The sequence below is a fragment of the Dermatophagoides farinae genome, chromosome 7 (genome assembly GCF_024713945.1).
Source record: "Dermatophagoides farinae isolate YC_2012a chromosome 7, ASM2471394v1, whole genome shotgun sequence".
Taxonomy (NCBI): Eukaryota; Metazoa; Arthropoda; class Arachnida; order Sarcoptiformes; family Pyroglyphidae; genus Dermatophagoides; species Dermatophagoides farinae.
In genome coordinates this window covers 1005743-1022539 of record NC_134683.1, presented here as the reverse complement: position 1 = coordinate 1022539, position 16797 = coordinate 1005743, and the positions used below count along the sequence as shown (strand labels likewise).

Genomic DNA, 16797 nt, shown 5'->3' with positions numbered 1-16797 from the left:
TTTCCGTTTTATTGATACGAAAATTACGATTATCAAAAAATTTTATGAAAAATTCAATCGATAATAATGGTATGGGTGGTGGTGGTGTTGGTGGTGGTGGTGGTAGTGACAACAAAAATCAAATCAACAACAACAATAATAATGAGATTTTATTATCATTGATAAATTTTGAAAAAAATTCATCACCGCCACCACAACCGGAAAATAAACAGGAAATTGAATCAAATATGATTGAAACATTGATTTACAACAACAACAAAGATCAACAAATTGAAGATTATGACGTTGATGATGATAATCATTCTATTCAAAATGAACAAACTATTTTGATTCAACAACAACAACAACAGCAACAACAACAATCATACTGGCCAGAAAATAATCTGAAAAATTTGGCATACAATAATTGGGAATATGAAAACAATAATAATAATGGCCTTTTGAAATGGAAAATGAATTCATCATCATCATCATCAACGCATCATCAACAACAACAGCAACCTTCTATCCATCATCATATGTATTGTAATCTAAGGCCAAAATCACAAAATCTAAAAATTCCAAATTATCTATGAAAAAAAAAATATTTTTTTTTATATATCAGACTTTTTTTCAATGAAAAAAATATTTAATTTCATTTATCAAATAATCATCATTTGTCAACAGCAACGACATTACCATCATTATCATCATAATCACATGGTGGTGTTGATGATGATGATTCATCCATTGAGATAGATGATAATTTTTGATTCAATTCTGATTTGGCTTCCATTGGAATTTTGTTTTTCATGATTGAATTTTTATCTAAACCACCACCACCACTATTGTTGTTGTTTACTTTTATTGGAAATCGTTTTCGATTTTTCGTGGTCGTCGTCGTAGTCGTTTTCTTTCGTACATTCGCTTTAGATCGATTAACTGGTGAACGAATAAATGATGAAATATTTGTTTTAGTTAATAATCGTGTTTTCGTTCCATATGCGGGTTTCTTTGTTGCTACTAAACTTTCTGCATTTGGTTGATCAACATTTGATTGAATAGGTAACGGTTGCTGTAGTAATGGATTATCGTTTGCTATCAATTCATGGCCAAATGTCGGCAGTGAAGTTTTATTTGTAATTATATTATTACTTATAGATGTCAATGTAATATTTTCCATTTCTTGTATTTCTGGTATCATAGTACTTGCTGGTGTTGTTGATGATGATGAATTCAAAGTTTCATTCGAAAGTTCGTTTGTTGATGTTGTTGTTATTGGAACTGCCGTAGTTGTTGTTGTTGTATTCTTTGATTTTTCTACAGGATCCTCAACAATTATTGTCGTTGTTGGTGTCGAAGAATTTTCCACATTTTCAAAATTTGCATTATTATTTACTGATGTCATTTTTGTTGTTGTTGTTGTTGTTGTAGTAATAATCATTGTTGTAGTGGTTGTCATAGCAGTAGTAGTTGTTGTTGAATTGGTATTATTTGTTGTTATCGGTGTACTATTTGAAATAGAAGTTATCATAGTTGATGAATCATTTGATTTTGATTTTTATTCGGATCCAATGGGGTCGAAGATGTCATTATCATCGATACGGTGGTTGTTGTTGTCGGTGTTGTTAAATTAAATGTTGATTCATTTTCCGATGAATTGAGAGATGGCGTTAGTGTCATTGTGAAATTTTTATCATTTTCATTTGATGGTAATTCTGTTGGTTTTATTGTTGATAATTCTGCTGTTGTTGTTGTTGTTGTTGTCGACATTGATTCCGATGTTGCTGTTGTTGTTGTTGTTGTTCCAGTATCATTCAATGTTTGGTGTTGTTCCACACAACTTGCCCATAATGATAATCGACATTGATTGAAACGAACATCAAATTTTCTACCATATGAACAATATTTTATTGTTGCTTTACCATTGACACATATCCAATAACGATCACATTTACGATGTCTAAAAAGGCCAAATCTACGTGGACAAATAAATTGTTCATTTGAAAAACATTCAGCATTTGTATGATAAACACATTGTTTTTGTTGATAATCAAACAATGTTAATGGTGGACAATGACGTCTATATGCATATTCCATTGAACAGATATAATAACCAGTACAATCATTTGGATCGGGTACGGTACCAAATTTGGTATCATTACATTTACCATCACTTGTTGCAAGTGACCATATATCATTCGAGCTTTGATATGTTTGTGGTTCTTCTGCCATCTTCATCATCCATAATCGATACAAAGATTGATTTGATTCGAATTCATTTTCTTGAACAGTAGCATCGATAACAACTATCGATACAATCGATAGAAATAATACGATGATGTATAAATGATTCGACGATTTCATTTTTTTTTTTTTTTAATTTTTGATTTTTGAATTTGAAATTCAACTTGTGTTTTTTTTTTTTTTTTTTTTTTTTTGTTACAAAATGATGATCAATCACAAGAAAATCAAACGGTTTTTACCCAGAATTATATGCTGTTTTTCTATCTGAAAACAGTAGAAAAAAAGTGGACACATTACATTGTTACAATTCATTCATTTATTTGTTTTTTATCCTAGAAACCAAACCAAACTAAACTAAACTAAAATAAAAAAAAATATGCAAATTTTCTGTATCATCCAGGAAGTTTGGTCATAAAATTTTTTTTTCTACTGATCTTGTTGTTCATCATCAATCGATCATGATGATTTGATTGACAATTTGAAATTTTAGTGTAAAAAAAAATGGAAAACACAAACAATCCAACTGACCTAAATTCTAATCAAAAAAAAAAAAAAAAAATTTCTGGGGATTTTTTTTTGCATTTTCTCTATTTCTCGGTTTCTGGTTCCAACAAAAAAAAAACGACTTCAAGGTTAAATGATACAAATATGATGATGATGATGATGATGATGGCAAATATAGACCAAATGAATGAAGGAAAAAAACACAAGCAATAAATTATTTCGACCTAGATTAATTGAAATTGTAAACGCAACACGCACACACACAGAGAGAGAAAACACGCAAAGTGAAACCCAGAAACGATGAATGAAAATGAAAAAAAAACTAGAAACTACAGAAAACTTTTTGTTGAATTTAAAGAAAAAACTTTTTTTCTTAATAATTTCCATTTTCTTAAATTTTCATTTTCATTACACAATTCAATGGCTCGATTCTTCCATTACAATCTATTGATCGGTTTGCAATCAATAATAATAATAATAATGAAAACAAAACAAAACAAAACAAAAAAAAAATCAAATTTCATTCTCATGGGATCCCAATCATGAATGGGATTGTTTTTTTTTTTTTTTTTTTTTTAGTTGGAAATCAAGTTCGTTGGGAAATCAAGAATTTCAATGCTGATTTTTTTTTAATGATCAAAGTTGTGATGTTTGAATATTTTAAATGGAATGTTCGACTTTGATTTAATGAATGTTATAACCTAATTAATGTTTCTAATTGATTGTAATCTAGTATATAAACCCATTTTTTTCCATCGAGTATCATTGGAAATTTTTTTTTATCTCTTTTTCATCCACTAATTTCAATTGGAGAATATACTGTCCAACAGCGATGGACAAAACAAATTGCAATTTTCCATTTTCGGTAAACAAAACAAATCCAACAAAAAAAATGAATGAATGAATGAATGAATGAATAAATACGATACATCAATTTTGATCCAACGCTCCGGTATCTACTAATTTTCATGAATTTTTTATTTGAAAAAAAAACAAAAAATTTATTTTTATTACCATGAAACTATCAAACACACGTAGCACACACATAATTTCAATTTCATTGATGATGATGATGATGATGATGATGATGATCCAGAATCATTTTTGGATATAAAACCATTATCATCATCATCATTGATCGAAAGAAAACCAAAATTTAAACAAACAAAACACGTACAAATTTTTTTTTACTACTCAATCACCAATCATCATCATCATTTGGCCTTACATACACTACAAATATATATATAAATTATTTATTCAACCACTGTTTTTTTTTTCTTACTTGGTTAGTTTGTGGTTGTCCATCTATTTGTTTTCGATAATTAAAATAATGATAACACATGATGATGATGATTGAATCTTTTGTTGTTGTTGTTGTATGGCTAACAAAATTTACTCATGATGAAAAACAACGATAAAATCCATTTTTTTTAATAATAATCATAATAATAATAATAATCTGTTTGATGATCAATGATCGATAATTGCTGATTGATGATCGTGATTGTGTGTGTGTGTGTGTGAAAAATATTTGGATTTTTTTTTGTTTGTACGGCAGAGGGGGACTGTGTTTTTCTCTTTTTGTGTTTTTTTTTCAATGTGTGTGTGTTTTGATTTTTTGTTTGTTTTTTTTTTATAGAGAAATACGCTTTTTTCCAATTAATGAATGAATGAATGAATGATCGATAATTATCATGATAATCAAATATTACAAAACTAATCAATTAATTAATCAAAAGGAAACAAAAATGTGAATAAAATTGTTGTTTTTTGGTTTTGCATTCAAATGTGTTGTGGACAAAATTTTTAAAATGAAAACAAAGAAGAAGAAGATTCAATCTTTTTTTTTAATCGTTTGTATTTGTGTGTAGGTAGGTGGGTAGGTGGGTAGGTGTCTGTGGTGTTAATTTTTTTTTGTTTCTTCTTTGAATAAATCATGAATGATGATGATGATGATTATTGATTGAATCGAATCGAATCGAATCAAATTCCTTTTCCATTGTGTAATTTATTATCCACGTGAACCAAAGAATGCTACACCTTTGCCACGTTTTTGATCCGTTTGATGGTATAGATTGCTTATTCCACCATCACCACCCCCACCGCCACCACCATTGACACCACTAGTACCAATTACACCGGATCTCAAACTATTGTTGTTTGATTGAAAATTGAATGAAATGAAATTATTATGAATAAATTCGGAACTTACAATCGCGATGCTGATGGCTGTGATGATTGTACATTGCCAATACCGGTCATAAAACGGCCATAATAATTTGATCTTGCTATTGGTGGTACAAAATGATGATGTTGTTGTTGTTGTTGTTGTATATTACCAATTAATTGATTATCCATTATTGATTTACGTCCACGCATTGGCATAAATGAATTGATACGATTACGTTTTTCCAATAAATCCATTAATTCTAATTCATCACCATTCATTATTGGTGATGTGATCATCATTGTTTGATCCATTAAATTATTATTATTGCTATTCAATAATGATGAACCACTTTCCATTGGTGGTAAATCATTTTCAAAAATATTATTATTATTATTGTTTGTATTATAATGATAAATTGATTCCAATGATTTACGGCCACGCATTGGTAAAAATCCATTTGCACGTTTATGCCAATCAAATGTTGGTTCAATCATGAAATCAAAATCACCATTATTATTATTATTGTTATTATTATAATCAATAAATCGTGGTAATAATAATGATTTCGATGATGATGATGATGGTGATAATGATTTTGATGATACACCATTATCAGCCACTACATTAGAATGATCGGATGTTGTGAATTTTTCCGTATCCATCAATGTTGCCTGTTGTGAAATTGGTATTAATATTGCTGTGCCAATAATAATCATCATAATCATTTGATTATTAGCCATAATGATTGATGATGATGATGATGAACGATTTTTTATTGCTGCTGTTACGACAAATGTTGACATTTTTCGTACAATTCCCATCATCATCATTGCTGTTGTTGTTGTTGATTGATTTGATTTCTGTAACATCATCATCATTCTATTTATTTCTGTTCTATCAATGTGATGATGATTTCTCTCTCTGTGTGTGTTTGCAAAATGATCAAATTCTTGATTCAAATGCAATGAATTCTTTTTTTTTTCTTGAATCGCTGAAAAATGTTGAAATTCTGAAAAAAAAATTCAACGACAACAAGAATATATAATCAATTTATGTCACTTTTATTGATCACTATTGTTTACACACATACAAACACGCAAAATTAACGAAATCACAAAGTTTACTATTACTTGTGCAATAATGATGATGTTGCAATAGAATAACGGTTGTTTTTGAAATTTTTTTTTTTTATATCTGAAATTCTGGCAATAACACGCAAAATGATGATAATTCAATATTTTGAATTTTATTCTTGCGATTATTCGATTTTTTTTCTATTCTGGATAATAATAATAATTTTTTTATATTTATTTTTGGTTTGAATTTTTTTTTTCAAAATGAAATTATTTTTTTGATAATTTTATGCAACGATGGTTACCATTGATCGATTTTAGTTATTTTCTGGAAATTTCTTTTTCTGTTTTGTTTTGTTTTGTTTCATTTGAATATCGACAACAATAATTGAATGATGATGATTATGATGATGATTCAAAAGTGATCTCGCTGTTTCGTTGTTGTTGTTGTTATGGTTGTTGTTTTATTGTGTGACACTTGTATTTATTGGCCGATTTTATATTTGCTTGCTTGTCCACTTGGTGGTTATTGTTGTTGTTGTTTTAACTGCCTCTTCACAACTGATTCGATGATTATGTAAATGTGAATATATATTTTTTTTTTCTCAATTCTTTGATTCTAGACAACATTGAAAAGACTTTTCTTTCTTATTCTTTTCATATGCGATTCTTTATTTACCCATCATCATCATCATCATCGTTGTCATCGTTATCGTTTATATGTATCTGTACATTTTGGATACCTAGATACACACACACACACACACACGCAGGCACTAGCTGGGCGGCTTAGTTTTTTTTTCTCTCTCTCTCTCTTTGATATTCTTTGTTTCTCATATACACCATCACACACACACCGATAGAATTCTACCAAACATATAGAATTTTGCATCAGCGCAATTGAAACAATCATCAACATTATAATCATCATCATAATGGTACACACATTGAAACTAATATATGGATTTGTATAATGTAGATGCATACTTTTCAATTCTCATTCTGTATATTCTGTGTATATATTGTATTTATGTTTGCATGTGTGTACTGAGATTGAATTGATTTTCATCACTTTTTTTTTCTCTCTCTCTCTCTCTCTCTGGTTACCGATAGGTATTGTTATATTACCTGAAAAATGAATAAAGAGAATGGGAAATTTTCCACATTCTTGATCTCAAAATGAAAAGAAAAATGTAAATAGACAAATTTTAATCACCGGAAACCAAGAATTTCATTTTCATTCCAGTTCTCCACACAAAAAAAAAATTTTCTGAACAAGAATTGATCGATATATTAACAATGAATAGCCCTTTTTTTCATTATTATAGATTGTAATTACACAGAATTCTAACCAAACGGACCCCTTTTCCCCTCCCCATTAGCATCATCATCACCACCACCATAATCATTAAATGGTTACATTCAAGAATAATGATGATAAATTGATTTTTTTTTTATTTCGCGTTCACATCATCATTGATTTATCATTTGTGTTGAAATGACTTTTCCACTTCTCCGTCTCTAGATGATAATAATAACAATTATTGTTATAATTATTATTACATGTGATATATATGGATTTTTTTTCGTCCCCCCCAATGTTCCTTCTATCAATGATGATGATGTCATCAAAATTCTGATCATAATGATGATGATAATGATAATGATAATGTGTAAATTGTCATTTTGTTTTACGACCTTCTTTTTCTGTTTGTTTGTTTGTTTCATTACCTGAATTCATCATTATTGAAACAATGTGCCAAATATGCTGTCACATGATGATGATGATTATATAACAATTGGGTGTATCTGGTTATGGCAGCAATATTAAAATTGGTTCGATATTTGTTTGATTTTTTTTTTGTTCACCCTCATTGTTTCCTAGTTTTTTTTTTGTTTTCTTATCGATTTTTTTTTCACTGTCTTGTTTGCTTTCTTTTTTCCAGTGACTTTTCTTTTTCGTCTCTACGGTAGCCAGACGTTTTTTTTCTTTCATTCGCTTTCTCAAAAACACAGTCATAACCATAGGTGTTCATAATGAATTTCATTTCATTTTTTCTCATTCAATCATGACTTTTTTTTCAGTGTTCCACTTCAGAGATACTGGTTCGATTTTTTTTTACCATACTTATTATGAAATGCAAGAAAAAAAATCAAATAATGACGAAGTATTGCATTCGAAACAAACAAAAATCTTTACGGTGGTCATCCATGATGATGGTCGAGTTTTTTTTGTTTGTTTGTTTCATGAAACTACCCGCTTATTTTGTTTTTTTTTTCTCTCTGGTTGATAATAATGATTATCACCACATGAATTGAACAACCAGCGATTGATGATGAATCAATTTTTTTTTGTTTGTTTGTTTGTTACAATCCAATTTGCACAAAACATGATTAACATTATCGTTATATTAAATGATGATGGTGGTGGTGGTGGTAGTGGTGATGGTGGTGGCGTGAAAAAAAACCAGTATAATTGACCTATCTATCATTAAGAAATAAGAAATAAGAAGGAGAAAACAATTTTCAATTATCCAGATTTTTTCTTGAATCATCAGTTAACGATTGGAATTTTTTGTGCACACTGCATAGCAACTGTAATGATCTGTAGTGAAAAATGTTTTTTTTTCCTATGTTGATCATTACTTGAATAAAAAAAAAACAAGACCAGGTATTTTTTTTTCCATTTTGATGGATGTTGTGAATTTTGTTTTTTTTTCTTCTGTTTTCCATCCACTGTGTGTGTGTGTGTGTGCGATTTTCTTGGTTCTGTTTTCCATTAGAAACCGAAAAACTCTCTAGAGAGAGAGAGAAATGATTATTTATCTCGATGAATAAAAATCAATCAATTCACAACAACAACAACAAAAACAACAACATTTGGTGAATGGAAAATAAAAACTTGATCCCAGCGAACAAAAAAAAAGAGAAAAAATCGATGAAATCGAAATGAAAAAAAAAAATGGAAAGAAAGCAAAAAATCGATAATTTCGCAAGAAAAAAACAAAATTTTTTCGGTTTGCTTGGTTATGACGACGACGATGATGATGATGATGATGATGATGATGAAAAACAGCCAAAGAATGATGAGGAAAAAAGGTAATTAATTAATATCAAGATTTTTTTTCTGTGGATTCTGAATTCTGTCATTTCTCGAAAAAAAAAGAAAAACTTTCTGATTCCGGTTACCTTCTTACCTTAGTTTTGCAGTGTGCGTGCTTGTGTGTAATACGTTTTTTTTTTGAATTGAATTGAATTGAAAAAAAAATCCCATTTCATTTGAAAGTGAAGAAAATTTATTAATTTCCGGCTTGTGAATATATATTGATTTTCTTTTTCTGGGGGAAAAAAAATATTTTTGTCTTCATACATACTGGATCGGGCAATATGAATGGTTTCGAAAAAAAAAATAATCCATTCTGTGTGTCCGAAAAAAAAAACAGTTTTGTCCAACAACCATAAACGTGTTGGCATGATTTTGCCACACCATCTTTATTTAACACAAAAATTTTCCAAAAGTTTAAAACTTTCATTCGGTTTAAATGTTGATAATGATGATGATGATTAAATTGTCATTAGTGTAAATCTAATGAAAAGTGGTGAAATTTTTTTTTTGTTTGCACAATTTTCATGTATGTTTGCTGTACGTGCTTGGTTGCGTGTGTGCGTGCGATTCTGTGTTTCGGTGTGTGTGTGTGTGTGTATTCCAATATTCTGTTCCAGAATCGATATTATAAAACTTTTTTCCATTTTTTTTTTTTTTTTTTTTTTTTTTGGTGAAAAACACACAAAAATTGACGTAACAAAATTCACAAGAATTTTAAATACAAAAAAAAATAATAATCTCATCATCGATTGTCTTGTTGTTGTTGTTGATGATGATGATGATTATGAATGGAAACAAAAAACTAAATGAAAAATGGTGTTGGCAAAAATAAGAAAAGAAAAGAAAATAAGTTGTTCCAATTTTGGTCATGTTATGATGAAAAGAGAGAAAAAAAATCCAATTGGAAAGTTTTTTTTTCACAAAAAAAAAAAATTTCTCTCCCTACTTGTACTTCAATGCTATTGTCCGACCAGAAATCCAATTTTATTTTCCATTTTCATTATGAACACTATCTGATTGTAGTTGAAACAACAACAACAACAACAACAACAACAACAAAATCTCAACAAATTTTGTGTATTTTTTCTCTTTGTTTCGTTGTTGTTATCGGACCGAGTTGAATTTCCGTTTTAATCAAGAAAAACGCACACAAACACACAAGATCATTATTTATTAAAAAAAAATATCTAAATTATCATCTTGTGTGTATGTCTGTGTGTTTGTGGGTGGTTTGTTTGAATTTTTTTTTTGTTTTTCACTGTTTTTTTTTTTCACTGCCAAAATCGATTCGCCTTTTGTAATTAAAAATCATTAGCTTTTTTTTTATTGCAGATATATATAAAAAAAATTGGCAAACAAATAATGAATTGAATATCACACACACATATGGAGCAACATTTGTTTGTTTGTTTGCGCGTGGGAGTGTTTATCGCGAAATGGGCGTTTTTGAACAAACATCAGAATGTGACAGTTTTATTTATCAAATTTCGTTTTTTTTTCATCGCTAAAATTCATCATACAATTAAAATGTCAATCAATTTTTTTTTGATATATCAATCATAAATCATCAATTTGATTATGGTGTTAAATTTTTGTTTTGTTTGATTTACAATCAAAAAAAAATATGACTGCGATTTGTTCGGTGTTCATTGTTGCATATGAATGCAATATGGAAATAGAATTTGCGAAAATAGAATTTTTCCAATGACGTGTTCAGCATGAACAAAGATTTCACACATCAATAGGTTCATCATCATTCTGTAGTGAATGAATAAAAGTTTTCGTTTTTTTTCTGGGTTTTTTTTTCATTTTTTGTTTCATATTTAGAAAATCAAATTATTAATTCCCTAGTTGACTTTATATTTTTCAATGTTTCGATGTTTTTCCAATTTTTCAATTTCTTGCTTGAATCCATTGAATTGAATGAATCACCATTACATTGACGCTTTGGGGCATTTGGTAAATTTTTTTTTTCTTCTTTCATTTTACCATTGATTAATCAATGGTGATGAAAATGGCTTCAGGATAATTTATAAATTTCTTCTTTTTTTTTGATTTGATTCTGTCTGATTTTTCAGTTTGACTTTTCTTTAAATCAACACTTTGTAGTGGCTGTTTGTAGTTTTTTTTATGTTTAATGGATTCTAAATATAGCAAAAAAAATCCAAGTTTTTTGTCTCATTTTTTTTGGTTCATGTTTCATGTCCACTCAAATTAACCGGAACACAATGAATGCGAATAGATCATGAAATATTTGGTTATTTTTATTATATCATCAGTACAAATTTTTGATGAATGATTTATTGAAATTGTTTGATCAATATTTTATTTTTAACATATGGAATGAAATTTTTTTATTTTTTTTTTTTTTTTTTTTTTTTGAAAAATCAACAATCCAAAAATCAATATTAGAAACACAAACAAAAGTCTAAATATAACGTACAGTTCATTTGGAATATCCAAATCTCAATAGTAATAAATTGGTAAAATGAAATGGAAATCCTTGAATACAACTACTAAGTGATTGATAGATAGAAATCAATCCATTTTTAAATTGTTTCTGCATATATCTGTTTAGTTACAAAATTGCTCCAGGTAGATTGTAAAGAGAGAGAGAAAATCTTTCCTTTTAGGAGAAAATTCCATCCATTACGATTCAAGTGTTTGTTTGCTTGTTTTTGTCTCAATTTCTCGTTTTATTCTAATTGAATCTATAAAATGTGATCAAAATATTCTTATGCAATAAGTTCTTATGATCGATTATGATCTATTTGGCTCTTTTTCATTGTTCAAAATAAAAATTGAGATTGTACCGTACTTTTTTTTATTGTTTTTAACACTAATGTGCCCAAGATAAAAAAAAATTAATTGATGTTGGCACACACACACACACACTTACACCGTAACCGTAATTCATGTTTTGAATGGGGTGAAATTTTTCTCATGAATTTTGAATCTCTTCTTGGATCCAATGATGATGATGATAAAATTCATTCAATTCCATTCATCGATTATCTTGTATTTCATGAATTGAATTTTTTTTATTCGTTCATGTCATGTACTTTTTGTTTTGTTTCATGTATGTTTGCAAAATTTGCTTTGTTCAAAAGAAAAATGAATGTATGTTCAATTTTTTTTGTTCCTCTTTTTTTTCTGTTTGTTTCATTCCTCTGTCATATTTTGCTTATTTAGTTGTCGCATTTAAAATGAACATTGCCATTGACAGGCAATTGGCGTTTTTTTTCCATAATTTTCTATCATCATCATCATCATCATTTGATGTTTATCGATTCGAATTGTTGTTCACCGTACCTTTTCATTGATTCATTTATTGATAATGGAAAAAAAATGTCATTTCATTGACAGTGGTGAACATAATAGATTTGTCATCATCATCATCATTGGTAATCGATCATTGTTCATCATAACTTTAATTATTCAATTTTTTTTTTTCTTTGTTTCGATCACATATTCCCAGATTATTAGGATTTGGTTCAAATCAATAATTTCCAGTCAGTTAATTTTGATTGATTGAATGAGAAAAAAAAATACAGGGAATGAAAAGAATAAAAAATGAAGAATAATGGCGAGTAATTCAAAACAAAAAAAAAACTTGAAAGAAAATTGGTTGCCACCTCCCCACCTCAAGAATATTCTCTGCTTTTTTGTTGTTGTTGTCTATAGAATCATCAATGAACAATACTCGAGAAAAAAAGGTTAAATGTAAAGAATGAAAATTAAACAAACAAACAAATATGGAAAACATTGACATTTTCACCTGAAAATTTTTTTTTTTTTTGTTTCTTTCCATTCTTATTCCATACATTTGGGATTCATGAAACGAAGAAAAAAAAATGTCAATGAAGTGATGAAACAATGAACACACACATGTTGTAGAAGACCAAATTGTTAGTAGTTAGTGTACTTGAATTTAAATTTTTTTTTTGAAGAATCAAAAAAAAAAAAAAATTCTGAAAGCTTACATTGTGTGTGTGTGTGTGTGTTGTGTCTTGAGTCAATATTGTTATGCCATTGAAATTCAATTTTATATTCAATGATTGAATGGAAATTTTCTGTTTTGTGATACTAAAGAGAAGTGGAAAAAAAATGAATTCATGATGAATTTGAATGATGGAAAACAAAGTGAGTATGTCGTATATAACGAAAGATATGCATTACTACTATTTTTTTTCATATCTTCATCATCATCGACAGTTTTACATTTCTTTTTTTTTCACCAATTCCTTCATGGATTTCTTGATGATGATGATGATGATGAATAGAGTCAATATTTGAAATTTGAAATTTTTTTTTCACTGTGAACAAAATTCATATTCTACACGAATATTCAATGATTTGAAATAACATTTGAAAAAAGGGAAAAAAATGATCAAAATGATTCTATCCATTCAATAGAATATATTTCGATGGATCACACACACACACATACATTATTATCATTATCAATAACCGTGATGCTACTGTATCATATTTGTGTGTGTGTGTGTGTGTGTGTAAATAAAACATATATTCATTTGATTTTTTTTTTTGCTTTGTATTTGGCCGGAAATGGTGGTAAACATATTGAATATTATTCAACCAACACCACACACATGATAAGGTGATGAAAATTTGGTTGTGAAGCTATGTGTATCAGAATTTCTGTTTGTGCTGTTTGTCAATCATCATCATCATCAATTGAGTTTGTTTGTTTATTCTGTGATTACTGTAATAAAATATAATTATATATGATGGTCACATTCGTTTTTTTCTGGTTGTTATTGCCTAATTATCTTTGGAATTCATTTATTCATTCATTCATTCACAATCCAAGGTCGGTCATTGATTTTTTTTTGTTGTTGTTGTTGCACCATGATTGAATTTTTCAGATAAATACATGGTTCCGGCATACACACACACACACACATTCCAACGTGTTCAATAACGATTCTTTAATTGAAAAAAAAAATTTCGTTTCACATTCAAATTGAAAATCTAAAAGACAAGAAGAAGAAGAAGAAAAGAAATTCTTCGTGTTATGTCGACATTTGACATTTGTTTCACCAAGAAAAAAACAACAAAAATATCCATTTCATAATCGATGATCTGTGTGTGTGTGTGCGTGTGTGCGTGCGTGTTGGTAAAAAAAAACCAGACAACAACAGCAAAAGATTAATTGAATCTTGTTTTTTTTTTAAAAAATTTCCAAAATAAGAAAAAAATTCAAAAATAGATTCTAGAGAAAGAGAGAATAAAATGCCAAGAATGTACTTGTTTTCAATTAATGATGGATGAAACAGAATTTTTTTCCGTTTTTTTTTGGAATACATAAACTATCGATATGTTCCAGAAACACCATGTCGCACCAAAACACACACAAAAACCAATTATCACACAGTTTCGAATGTTTGAGACAAAATTTTCTTTGCCAAAAAATAAAACATCATCAGGTCAAATCAGAAATTGAATTAAGAAATTGCAAAAAAAAAACAAAATTCTTATGACAGAATAAGAAGAAAAAGTTTTTCAACATTATTTATGAAATGGAAAATTCCAGAAAAAATGCCAATTTTTTTTTTCTTTTGAACTACTGAAAAAATTAATTATTCACCTTGGTAATCATAGCATACACACACACACATCATCATCATTATCATCAATTTAATCGGTCGTTGGACTGATGTAATATGAATCCTCGGGTAAAGTAATGATTTTTTTTTCTTCATTTGTAATTTGAGCAGGTGTATGTATGTATGTTTGATATTTGTAAGTAGAATCTGTTTAAAGTTTGATTCGGCAATATTAAAAATATTCCTTGTTTAACTCATTCACGAATAAATTGTTTTGTTTACATTTTCAAGGTTTGTGGGTAGGAATTATTCTTTACAATTATCAAACCATTATTATTCCATTAAATGATAAGAAAAATATTCTCGATTTTTCTACCTTTCAAACAATGGATGAATGAATGGAAAAAATCCAATGAATTTAATGACAAAAAAAATATTAAATTATTTGAAACATGTTTTTTTGTACATGGATGGACTTTAATCTTTATATTTTAAGTAATTTGAACACACACACACAAAAAAATTATCCGGTTGAACCACAACGGAACCAGAATAAGATATTCGTCCCAGTGCAGAGATAATAATACTTACTTACTCGATAATGATGGTCATCATCATCATTAATGTTTATTATTGTGTGGATATATCGGGTTTCTTTATGGTTTGAAGATTTTTTTCTGTTTATAATTAAGATGATGCGGTTTTTTTTGCTGAAAGAAAATGAAACATTTTCCTGCCAGAATTTGACCCAAAAAACAACAAAAACATGCACTTTTAAAGATTTACAGATATAGAATTACACACACACTAGTTAATGACCGTGAAACCTTAAAGCCCTAAGCTTTTTGTTATCTTTTTCTCTCGCTCAAATTTCTAATTCGTTTTAGCAAATGAAAAATAAAAATTTTCACTGTAAACGCAAAAAAAATACAAAGAAAAAAACAAAAAAAAACTTGATAAACAGAAACAAACAACGGAATCAAACAATGAAATATTATCATTTAAAAAGTCGTAATTTTATCATTCTCCTTTGTTTGTTTGCAATTCAATTTACGTTTGACATATTGAATTTTATGAACATTTGAATCCTTTCCATTTTTTTATTCCTATTATCTGTATTTTTGTCCCTTTATTGATCACGGTGAAATTTTTTTTCACCGGTTAAACGTTTTTAATGTGAAAAATAATAAAAACGAAAAACGAGAGAAAAAAAATCATCGACTGAATCAAATTCTTGTGATCTTATTACCATCATCGTCGTATATTGTTTTATTTCGTGATATTTGTTTCAAAATTGATGATTCCAACATTCAGAATTCATAGATTCAGAATGGAAACGAAAAAGTTTTGTTTCTCGTGCTCTTTTTTTTTCTCATTCTCTCTCTCACACACACAATGTATCATTCTTTTTTTCTGTCTTATGTATTTTTTTCCAATTCAAAAATCGAAATTTTCACTATGGAAAATGGAAAAATAAAGAATAATGTTTATATCCAGAATGAAGAACCATAGAATCGAATAAAAAAAAACTTTTCTCATCGTAACGAAAGGGCCACAGATGTTGTTGTTGTTGTTGCTGTTGTCGTTATATTCATCTGATGATGGTAATGAAAACAAAAAATTCTCGTCTTCAAAGGTTTTTTTATCGTCGCGTAACATTCACACGCACACACAAACATTCAGCGTGTGTGTTTTTATTTTTTTTTTCAGTAATGAAAAAAAAATTCAAATGTTTTTCTGAAATAATAAACAAATCAAATCAAGCAAAACTGAACAAAACAAAACAAAAAATCAATTGGATCAATGATTAAAACTCTCGATTTTTTTTTGCATATATACCTACTACCACGTGAAAATCAAATTTCATTATTTTCGGTTCGTTTTCTGTTCAATTTTTTTATTTTGGATCTTGTAACAACAGTATTTGTAGCCTAAAATAAACATAAAACACAAGATGATGATGATCGGCCATAGTAATGATATATATATACATGAATTGTGAATGTGGAATATGGAATGATGATGTTTTTTGTAAAAATTCTTCTAGCCATATTGTAGAATTCTCACATACAAAATGAACAAGAAAAAAAAAGATTTATCTTTTACACAAACGTTTGCTCAATAAAATTGGGCTTTTTGTTTTTT

General features: G+C 28.4%; 3 protein-coding genes across 4 annotated transcripts; all 3 read right to left on the bottom strand.

The window, feature by feature from the left end:
* Positions 1-606: 606 nt before the first annotated feature.
* Positions 607-1513, bottom strand: LOC124496860 (uncharacterized). Its single transcript, XM_047060423.2, has one exon. The coding sequence runs from the start codon at positions 1511-1513 to the stop codon at positions 653-655; it is 861 nt and encodes a 286-aa protein (XP_046916379.2). The 3' UTR covers positions 607-652.
* LOC124496859 (uncharacterized) lies at positions 607-2400 on the bottom strand. The gene has a single exon (XM_075732422.1). The coding sequence runs from the start codon at positions 2344-2346 to the stop codon at positions 1510-1512; it is 837 nt and encodes a 278-aa protein (XP_075588537.1). The 5' UTR covers positions 2347-2400; the 3' UTR covers positions 607-1509.
* Positions 2401-4139: 1739 nt separating this feature from the next.
* Positions 4140-6657, bottom strand: LOC124496572 (uncharacterized). Of its 2 annotated transcripts, none has more exons than XM_075732421.1 (3): positions 5990-6657; positions 4946-5912; positions 4140-4883 (listed from the first exon to the last, which is right to left on the bottom strand). In XM_075732421.1, exons 2-3 carry the CDS (start codon positions 5779-5781, stop codon positions 4745-4747), a joined length of 975 nt encoding a protein of 324 aa, XP_075588536.1. In that variant the 5' UTR covers positions 5782-5912; positions 5990-6657; the 3' UTR covers positions 4140-4744. The 2 variants fall into 2 exon arrangements, with proteins under 2 accessions (XP_075588536.1, XP_075588535.1); XM_075732420.1 differs by having other exon boundaries at positions 5994-6655.
* Positions 6658-16797: the final 10140 nt, after the last annotated feature.